An 11,639-nucleotide genomic window follows, 5' to 3' on the forward strand; every position below is an offset into this window, starting at 1 on the left:
GGAAGAGATGCGAGATACGATCTTGGGGACGAATAGGAGATTGGAGATCCTTGAGTCTTGAGCATGGTTTTGAAAATCAGACCGGTTAACCTAGGAACTGGTCAGGCAACTGGTTTCGTTTCACCCTAAAACCACTCTTGGCCTAAAAACCATTGATTTGGTTAGTGACCCACTGACCTAGGTGGTCGATCAAACTATTGACCTGTTGACTCAAACAATGATTTTTTGTCGTTTTTATTTTCTAAAATAGAATGGGCCATCCATTCGAACCAGACGGTAGGATTGTTTGACTTGGGAGCATGTCCCCAAAATGGTTATGTGTTTGGTCTAGTTTCTAAAACCTTAGTCTTGAGTTAATTCCACCATATCTGAAGTAGGAGATGGATTGGCCCATTCAACTTAAAAGGTTGAATCATTGATCCACTACTTAAATAGGAAAATGCTTTTGTTTCTAAGTCAGTTTTAAATCTTGTATTTCACTTCCACAATTAATAAAAATACTTCTTATTTATCACACTTATTTTTATAATTTTTATTTATTTACAAATTGATATTGCTTAACTATGAGACCATTGGTTGACCCATTTTGACCTAGATATTTGACCCGCTCACCTGCCACAAGAAAGCTGGTTTAGTTTTCATGTCAGTTTTATAATACATAGGTTTTGTATTGTCAAAATTATTTGATATTAATTTAACTAATAGAATTTATTGGTAAGAAACAAAAATATCTCAAACAAAAGAATCTAATGATGAGAAAGAAACGGGGTTAATTAACACCTAAATGATAGGGAATTAAACAAAGTAAAATGTAATATTTTTAAATTACATTTTTTGTCCTCATAGTTATGCAGGGACCAAAAAGGCAGGGGTGTTTTCATCAAGAAAAAGCCAGAAAATCTTATTCGTATATTTAATATATCTTAAAAATAGGATTTAATGAGAGGGAAAAATAATTAATATCTTAAATATAGGACTTAATTAGAGAGAATTAAATGAATTTAATAATAATAGTAGTACAAATTATGTTTTTACCTACATTATAATAAAGAGGACATAATTCAAAAATAGGGATATTTTATTCAAGAAAAAAGTCAAGAATTTAAACTTCATTCCCAGTTTTAATGGTAGTATAGATAGATATAGATATAGATTATCAAACAGCCCCTTCCATGTGAATCAAATACAGCTCACCAAATAAAATCTCCATTTCTAAAAAAAAATAAAAAAAATAAGATCCCCATTATAAGCAAAACTTAACTCAGACCTTCGGATGATATCTTCAATTTGGTGCACCTATTCTCAAGTGTTGATAACTATTGAAAGCTCCAATGTTCTACTATTAGAAATTTACTGTAATGACTAATGACTCTATATAGACAGGTTTTATTCCTGGTTTTAAATTAGCCCAATATAGAGAACATAAGTCCATTTGAACTCACACTGCTTCTGAATGTGCACCCATCTGAAACTTAAATGTAAATAACTAATAGAAAGAAAAAGCAGTGCATTCCCGTTAAATTTGCAAACAATTTGTAGTCCTATAACAACATCTTGCTGCAAATTTATGACTTTACAGTAATAGCATGGTCGTTTCTATGAAAAGAAACACGGATACACTGAAAAGGAATACAAGATGGTCTTTTAATTTGCATGGACACAATGAAAACAAATAGAGAGACAAGAGACAGAGAAGTGCAGCCTAGACTGGAGTAAGTCCATGTTTAAGTGCAGCATTCCACACCATATCGATCTTATCAACGTCAATGGCTCCAACTTCATGGTGGGTCCAGCCCTCTAGACAATGAACCAATCCACCCGCATGGCATGCATGAACAACTCCTCTATCCATCGTGTACTGTACCATCACAAACAAATCAAACAAAACAATTTAGTTTCTTAATTTGTTCGTGTATTGCTGATTGGCTGATGATCATGTTGTACGTTACTAAGCGGTGCAAATGTAAGTTGCACCGGTGTAAATACATGTGAGTGCAAATGGACCGAGTGTAATTTCAGTTCAGATAATTTGCTTCGAAGTAGAAATGGAAGTCCTCAGATGATAGGGTGCAGAGAAGAGAGGAAAGGAAAGTTGTTTGTTTATATGAGAGAGTTGGTAGGAGAAAAGTGATGTAAATTTAATTTGCACCAGGTTTTGTGATGTAAAATTTCAACTTTTAATAAGTGCAAATGAGACAGGAAATGCAGATTTTGCTTCAGATGGGAGTACAAATCATAATCAGAAAATCTAAAACCAAATGCAAAATTTACATTCAGTTTAGATTTACACTGCATATAGAACTTGAATTGCACAAGAAAAACTTTTCTGACATATTAATGGGCTAAGGACCCAGAGTGAGTTGAGGATCTTTGAATGGACCCGGTCCAAAATGATCCAATAGAGAAACCATGAATTTTATTATTTGTACTGGCTAGAGTAAAAGTAGATGAAGAGATGGATCATATGTTACATACCTCACAACAACCCAAACCCTCCACGTCTTTGGGCAGTCTCATGGCCGCAAGATCACCATAGGTGCAGTCTCTTCTGAACTGGAAAATGGGTGGGACCACAAATTGATGGAAATGGGTCCCGGGTGGAGCCCATCTTTGTTCTCTTGGTGTGAGCCACTTCCCAACGATCCATGTCTAATTATACGTTTAATCCACGGAGCATTCACTTAGTATTAATGTATGTAATTGGAACAAATTAGCAACATTTCAAATAAGTAAAATCAGAAATTACCTTGCAGTTTTGACCTGCTTGGTGCTTTGTCACTTGAACCAAGAAGTTTTGGCATTCCAATGGGGCTTCCTTTTGAATTTTCTGGAATCTTTCTGTGGCTTGGGTCAGCATCTGTAAGTAGATGTTACAATTTAAGTACATGTACATCATCATGATTATCATAAGCATCAATATCATCATAATTTGTTCTTGACTCTATCTTGGCTGTCCATGTATCATGCGACGGACAAGGTTAATAATCTTATAATTATACCGAAATACAAAGGGTATTTCAGTACATAGGATTTTTTCAATCTCTTTCACAGAGCGTACAAAGGGTGTTTGATAAAGTGGAAACCTTAAAAGCAAAAATCTATTTTTTGGATTTTTCAAAGCCTCAATAGTATTATGACCTATCTCAAACATGTCTTTAAAAATATTTTATGAATAGACCACTTATCAAATAAAACCTTTTATCATGGTCACTTACACGTCAACACAAATGAAACTTGACAAAGTTTTTCAAACTTTGGACTCTAGAAATGTTTTTTGGGTTTATCAATAAATACAAATTTTTGTAAGAAATATATGTTTTTACATCACAAACGCGTGTCATTTCAATTATAAATATGCATGAATATCAAATTTGATATTTTGAAGTAGAAATTATAATTTTATTGATAAACTCAAAAATGTTTTTAAAATATTTCGGGTCGGTTAATGGTCGCTTCCTTATAAATTTCAACTCAACACCACTCTATCAAATACCAAAAAAAAACCACCTTAAAGGAAAGTATTTGGAAACCTCATGATCCCATGAGTTTGCTCAAATACCGCCATCGGTATAATATTTTTTTTTCCATTTTAGATACACTGACTCGTCCTTTATGGTTTGGGGGCCCATTATGGCTACTGTCCGTGGCGCTATTATATTCTCCACAACCATCACTTATAGTTTGGATATCTATTTCCACTTCAACCCACACATAAGTAGTTGGAATCATTATGGCTAGGGTTTTTGCCACGTGAAGGGACCGACAATCAAATTCAAGTTCCATACGATCCATTTAATGATCTTTTGAGAACAAAAGCCACCCAAACTCAAGTTTATTACGGTTACTAAGGCTATGTTTGATTTAAAGGAAAAGGTAGAAAAAGGATAGAAGAACTCATACGACGTTTGTAAAGGCCAATTAAAGGAAAAGCCACCCAAACTCAAGTTTATTACGGTTACTTTTTCTTTCAAACAAAACACAGTGTAAAGGCCAATTAAAGATTCAGCTGCTTTGAAGTGGACAACCAACAGGGGCCTTACAAAGTCAGAAAAGATGTTTCATTTATTTAAGTCCTCCGAAATGGATGCTAAGGCCTTTTTGGCTTTTCAGTAAGTTATTTATTTATCTTTTTTTATTTTTCAAGTAAATAAAATAATGATTATTTTAGTCATAATAATCTTTTATTAAAAGAGTCTTTTTTTTTTTCAATCCAAATGTTGACACTTTTTCCTAAATAGAAAAATTATTTATCCACATAAGAGATGGAATACCCAAAAAAATAAAATTTCCTTATTCCTCACATAATTAAAAAAAAAAAAAAAACATAAATTTCTTGATCGAAGCCAAAATATCACTAATCAACTTTCTCCCTTCACAAAATCCAGAAACGAATGCACCCTAAGAAATATAAGACCCTCTAGAAAGGGCACCTGTGTATTAAAATTTCAATAGATTTTTCATCTTATTTACTTATCGATACTTATATGGAAACCCAATATCATCTTGCATTTACTGGGGCCTTTAAGGCAAGGCAAATGTATTATATGGGGTTGAAGGGATGACTTAGTATTAAATAATCAAATTAATTCTGGTTGTGCAGGAAGAAATTATCCAGGACATATGTTCCAACTTGTTACTAAGAGTGGTTAGACAAATAGCAATGTAATAAAGAGGAATCATTAACCGGTACTTAGTTGATAAACGTGGCAAAATTGGCTTCCACAAGCCTCTTCCAAGTTAGCTTGCAATTTCCTTCTACTCTTTTATAGGTTGATAGAAATTAGTTGGACAATCATTTAATAACAAGCTTTGGGATGACCAGGTGACATGTGACTGACATTCATGGAAAGCCTCTGCAAACATGGTAAAAGTATGAATTTCTTGGACCATGGATGACAAAGAAATTAATGATCTGATATATAATTTGATTCTCATAACTCCTAACCTTCCCCTAATTAAACCATTTATTATATAAATTAATAGTAAAATATGCACAAAACACTATTTTAACTTATTTTATTCTAGAAAACAACTTGAGTAACTTGCAAATGAAACTTAGCAAAAACAAACTCTATTACACTTGGATGGTCTAATAAAAACTTTTATACATTTACACTGGTATAAATGTATAAGAGTGTAAATTCTGATTTAAGTCTTGCTTTAAATTTAATTTTGACCTTGGTGGTATTTGGTCAATAATTTCCAAAAATGTGGATATGGTTCCGGGAAAAGATCTCTTCAAGTCATGGTTCATTTCTTGAGCCATGATCTGTGAGCATTAATTGTATGATTCATATGAGAGAGAGATTTGAGGTGTAAGGAAAATGGTATAAAATTTGCACTGTCAGTGAGTGCAAATTAATGAAACAATGCAAATTTAATTTGCATAAGATAAAGAGTGCAGAACATAGTTACAGATTTACACCGTAAACAAGGAGAGGCAAAAGGAAAAATAATAAACACAAACAATCGTCCAAACCCAAGCTCAACAATGAATAACCCCATGTTCTCATGTTTAGCTTATTAGTGTTTAAACTTTTTAGGTAAATCGCCCATTAATATTAAGTTAAGGTAACAAAAATATATATAGTTAGTCTACGTACACCCAAATGGAAAACCATATATATAGATGTTAGAGAAGGTGATTATTGAAGCTAATAAGAGGTACTCACCAGGACACGAACACCCTTTCGGCAGAGGTAGAGAGCAATGGCTCTCCCGAGCTTAGAAGTCGCCCCAGTTAGAAACACCTCCTTCACATCCTTTCCAATCTCATTAAGAATTACAGCGGCAGTGAGGGTGTTCCCATGGACTACTCGTACTTGAAGGTTGGGATGTTTCTCAACAAACAGTGTGCCACCTCCATTCAGAGCTTCGTTCTAACATTATAAACATACCAATTGTTAGTTGTTGGAGTTTGTGAAAAGCTCCTACTTTTAATTCTAATTCTAGTATCAACAAATAATAGAAAATGATGGTGATGATGATATGGCTGGGCTTAATCTGAAGTTTCTGAACTGATCCTTGATTTACTACACTTCCTGCCCCATGATCTACTACACTTTTTCTCCACACTCCGATTTCGCTACATTAAATAATCCATGTGTGATGGGTTTTACACTACTCTAGATGTCTGTAAAAGTCGGTACATCTAAAAACCCAGAGTGTAATAAATGGACAGGACACTGAACAGAACACACGGATTGCTTACTGTAGGAAGAAAATTGTGGCAAATCCAGACTCGCCCCATTAACAAGGTAGGTGGAAAGGACACGCAAACTTAAATCGCAACGCTACGTATGAAAATTCAAGGATAGCATGTGTCATAACGGAGCCTACGCCCGTGTCAGGGTCTCAGCGATTGAGTTCGTATTTGCTGCAACCAAGGCCACATCACTTAATTTCTTGCCACCAACCCGGCGGCCTCAATAAAACAATGATGCACCACAAATTAAATGAAACCATGTTTTCACCTTTTTACCGTCCAAGGGTGATTCGCCGGATGTAATAAGCAGGATAGGTTAGTACTGAACACGTAATAGCTGTGTGGCATATCCCAGTTAATGTGTTTTTTTATCTAAACGTTTTTTTTAGTAAAACAGAAATTATTTATTATTTTATTATTTTTACCAAAATAATTAAAAATCAAAATAATAAAAATCAAAAACTTAAATATGTTAGAATTTATTTATGTTTTTTTATTTTAATTATTTTAATAAAGATAATAAAATAATGAATAATTTCTGTTTAACCGAACAAAATGATTGGATAAAAGACGCATTAACTAGGACATATGTAATACTGTTACGTGCTCACTCATGCCTAACTCACATGCCTAGTCAATTAATTTCCTACTTTTCATGATGTGGGTGTTGTATGAGAAAACGATAATGATACTAAATATTCATTTAAAGTGTTCTAAAGATTCAACCCAACATGAGCATGGGTTTTTACCCAATGCCAGTCCATTGACATTCCTAAAACTCTTACCTATGACCCATCTTGCCACGTGGAAGATTTTATGTTGACTGAACTAAAAGATTGATTCTTGTTGTTCCAAACTGATTAAGACCTAAATTAATTATATGGTTAATAATATATAAAATTTTGGCTTTATATTTTTTGGGTTGCATTTTATGTTAAAGGTACATCTCATAGACCATATATAATTTTGGTCCAAAATATTCATTAAATTAGATTGGTCCTGATCTATTTATAATGGATTCACGTTGAATTGTATCGGATTGCATCAAATTCAGTCCAATTCACACCCCTACTTAACCCTACCCGCCCCATCTAATTTATGCCCATTTTTTCAAAGGACACAGGGGATAGAGGGATTACAAGATTGAATACAAAGGGTGAAGATTGGAAGGAGAAATAAGAATGATTTTATTAAAAAAGAGTAATGATAGGTTTCAATAAAAAATTAAAACATTAGAGGTTTTAAGGAAGAAAGTGAAAAAGGTTTTTAATATTACACATCGAGAGACTCCACCTGTGGTATGGGCCGTATGGCAAATCATCAGGCTCTATATTTCAAATCAAAATCTTGAGGAGAGAATCAAATGGAATATGGATGATCAATGAAACTAAAAGCTCCAAGTAACAGAAATGAGATGGCAATAAAATATATCGTCTCAATACAGTTCAACTCTGGCTTAAAAAAAATAAAGAAAAAAAATCAACTCAACTCGTTGACGTTGAGGCCGGCCATTCAAACCCTGTCTAACTATGAATTAGGTTTTCTTTTTTTTTTTTTTTTGGTATAATAACTATGAATTGGGGTTAGGCCCCACAAGTTAGGGCCTTCACGATTTCATCATTTGATTTTATTAAAGAATGGGATCAACCCTTCAACAGAAAAATTTGTTAAGAAATGAAATTTGATTTTATTAAAGCATGGGAGAGAGAGGGAGAGAGAGGGAGACCTTGTTCAGTGCAGCAAGGCTGATGACTTTAACGCCCAATCGGTCGGCGTCGAGAATGGCATGCTCAATTTGTCTGTTAATGCCATCCAGAGCGAAAGGTATGAAATACTGCAGAGGACGAGCACATACATTTAAGTAGAACGGACAAATATTGCAGAGGTTCTTCACTTCTAAATTTAACAAGAATATAATCAGTTTTACGCAGAGTTGCAGAACCCCACCTGAAACCCATATCTAGGAACCGACCATGTATTCTGAAGAAAACCCTTCAGACTGTAGAACGAGACGATGAAAGGCCTGGATTTGATCCACATCGCTAACATCACCATAAAAGCAATCGGCCAATACGGCAAATAGGCCAGCATCATCTTGAACGGCATCGACGTCAGTGACCGGTACAGGAACGGCGCATGCATCGACGACGTTATGTCGACGACATGGCAGAGGAAGACGAAGTCCGGCACTTTGCAGTTCAGGCCTGCAGCACAGTTTTAAGCTCGAGGATCAGTGATCAATCGATACATGTTTCATTCCACCCATTCAACTAACTGTTTAACCAAATCTCTCAGTTAATTAATGAAGATATTATATTTTGCACGCTTTGCCCATATCGATTTGTCCTACTCCCGCTGTTCAATCGTCAAGGACCCACCTGTGCTGATCTTCTTGTGAAGCTCCCATGACTTGGTATTTAGTGTTCTTCCCAGAGCGTCGTAGATGGGCATGAAGAGGCAGAAGTTGGTATTCATCTCAGCGCGGTGCAGGCTGTGGTATCTGCACAATCCCAGCAACAATGAATGAATGGATATAAGATTATTACAGGAGATGGTTAGAAATCAAACTCTAATTAACCCAAAAGACTAGTTTTAATCATCAACAAGGATTTAATTATTTAATAAGAGCTAAAATCTGAATCATCTTGAGATTTTGTCTGAATATTATTAGGAGAAAATTAAACTGATGAAGAGATGGACAAATTCAATAGTAATTATGCTTACGTTGCTGTGTAGATTAGGTACTTAAGGAATGGGAAGAGCCGAAATATCTGGTGTGGGATGACTTCTACATTACAAAGTCCCATGCATCTCAAGGCATCAAAGATCAAAACATAGCCATAGATCAATGATATTGATCCAGCTCCCATAAGAGATGCTCCCAGTACAGGAATCCCCATGATCACATTCAATACAAGGTGCTCCAGAGGGGTTGCATACCCGGCTGCACCAGACAAATTTAAGAAAGAAAGGGTAAATAAAAATCTTTGTTAATTAAAATATTCTTGTAATGATGAGTACTCTGGAAATGATAATGGAAAGCGAATTAAATCTTTGTGATTGGTTCATATATACCAGTATAGGCAGTTGGCGCTTTAATGGAATGGTGAAGTGAATGATAATGAGTAAAGAGATAGTCACTGTGGAATTGTCTGTGTATCCAATAGTATAGAGGCTCTGAAACCAACACATGGAGTATCACGGCATAGATTAACCCTTTTGAGTTCCACGTAGGAATTTCTGTAAGAGATGGAAACATGTAACAGGCCATGAAAGCAATCCAAGCATGCAGGATTAAGAAGTTTTCCCTGTTCAAAGTAAAAAATAAAAGAGAGAGAGAGAGAGAGAGAGAGAGAAGGGAGAGAAGGGAATAAACCCACTTAGAATGTTGTTTATTTATTTAAAGTAAATAAAAAAAAAAAGGAAATCAAATCAAGAACAAGAACTACCAGTTCCACTCTCTGTCTATTTGATTGAAATCTGGACATTGTTGGACAATCCGGCGATTTTTGGTTAGGAAATACATATTACAAACTGAGCACCATAACTGAAACATGGCAGCTCTGAGAGTACAGATGAGTAGAATATGAAGGCACCACATATCCTTTTGGATGTCCTCATACAAGTAGGAATAGAGCACTTTTGCTACAAGAGGTCCATACAACAGATACTGTATGTTGATCACAAATGCAAAAACAGTTAAGAAGCAAAATAGAACAACTAAGTGACGATTAAACAATACTAATATGAAAAAGAAGATGAAGTAAATTAACAGCAGCTAGGGTTCCATGATCAGTCCATGCCTTGTAGATGCCAAAGTTCTCCCATGGCCACGTTGACAATGAGGCAGCCATTTTCCCAGGAATCAAATGAAATGGTTGTTCCGACTCTCTTCTTGGTCTTGGTTTCCTCACCTCCGTCACCTTCTTCTTTGAAATCAGCACTCAGAGTCTTGGACTTCGGACCGCTATATATAATAAGACAGAAACAACCCAGAATATAGGAAGAAGAAGAACAGAAAGAATTTAGCACACAAATTATTATAGAAAGATGAAGCAAAGGAATTACCGATTGGCGTCCAACAGAAATAGGAAAGAAAGCAAGAAAGAAAGGCAAGAAGTATTATAAGCAACCCTCCTTGTTCAATCAAGCTCCTTCACTATTTCCTCAGAAGCCTTTAACTCCTACCCATCTTTCTCCATCCCCTACTTAAAAGCTCCTCCCCTTGCCTTTACTTGATGTCTAAATACAGTTGAATCTCTCAATCAACCTCTCCTAAATCTCCACATCTCTCTCTCTCTCTCTCATGTTCTTTTGTTGGGCCACACTTTTGACAATCTTACCTGCACCCACCAAAGTACAACTTCGGATTCAACGTATTCTCACTCCACATGTGACAGCTGTTTTGGTGACCTAGGTCGACAAATCAATAAGAGCGAGAGAGAGATGGTGAATCTGAATTGGGTTTTGCAGATTTTTCTCACACCATGCATCTTTTAATTCTACCTTGTTTAAGTCTACTGATCACCTAATCTCTCAAATCAGATGTTTTTTCATACAGTTGATGTGTGGGGTTGTTATGAGACCTCTGGGGACCAACAACCAAGACATGGAGCTTTAATTGCTCCCTCACCTAACAACGTCCCAGAAGATAGCATTTGCCATTTTTACTGTTTAATCGGACCAACTTTGGCGGGAGGTTCACACTCAACAATTCAAGCATTTAGCTCGAACCGTCCAAAACCACCAACGGCTCATTAAAAATGATAAAGACAGTATCTTGAACAATCTGGTACGAAATTTCCGTCAATTTCCGTCAACGTTTTCACATCTGACGGATTCATCCATCCAGTTGGACCAGTTTTCGAAATTTCCGTCAATTTTATCCTTTCCATTGTTAGAAACCAGCTAAACTGGGATACAGAGGAACTACCACATTGCTAACTGGGTTGGGTATAGACTGGATTTTGTTAAACAGCCACATTTGAAGTTTGGCCATGAAATATTAGGGATGCCAATTTCTACCCTAAGTTGTGTTTATTCGCCTCTATTCTCTTTGACGGGGTGGGCTTTTTTGTTTGAAAGATGGGTTTTGGGATTCTACAACCTGTACGGGTATAGTATTAGGTTAAACCCCGACCCTCCCTTGCCTGTATATTGTTAGAAAGCATATAAACTTTTTCTATGATACAAGACTTGTAAAGGTTTTCTTATCTTTCCTTTTATTTCCCTAATTTTTCCTTCAAACTAAACATAACCTTTATCATAGGTGTTGAATTTAATAATATTTTAAATTTTATGTGATGAATAATTAATAGTTTATGCATTTTATATATGTCTTAATCAAATAATCAAAAATTTTGTTGTATATTTGTATTATTTTACTTATATAATATTTATATATAATAATAAAAAGCAGTAAATTAGATACAGA

General features: G+C 35.3%; 1 protein-coding gene across 1 annotated transcript; it reads right to left on the minus strand.

Annotated features, from left to right (window-relative positions):
- Positions 1-1,490: 1,490 nt before the first annotated feature.
- CER3 (Fatty acid hydroxylase superfamily) lies at positions 1,491-10,752 on the minus strand. Its single transcript, XM_088968874.1, has 12 exons — positions 10,274-10,752; positions 10,009-10,172; positions 9,655-9,875; positions 9,281-9,513; positions 8,930-9,149; positions 8,584-8,705; positions 8,153-8,409; positions 7,932-8,039; positions 5,673-5,879; positions 2,747-2,857; positions 2,476-2,649; positions 1,491-1,858 (listed from the first exon to the last, which is right to left on the minus strand). Exons 2-12 carry the CDS (start codon positions 10,057-10,059, stop codon positions 1,703-1,705), a joined length of 1,860 nt encoding a protein of 619 aa, XP_088825000.1. The 5' UTR covers positions 10,060-10,172; positions 10,274-10,752; the 3' UTR covers positions 1,491-1,702.
- Between the last annotated feature and the right edge of the window lie 887 nt (positions 10,753-11,639).

Source organism: Nelumbo lutea, chromosome 2 (genome assembly GCF_056320005.1).
Source record: "Nelumbo lutea isolate HS-2025 chromosome 2, American lotus-T2T, whole genome shotgun sequence".
Classification (NCBI taxonomy): domain Eukaryota; kingdom Viridiplantae; phylum Streptophyta; class Magnoliopsida; order Proteales; family Nelumbonaceae; genus Nelumbo; species Nelumbo lutea.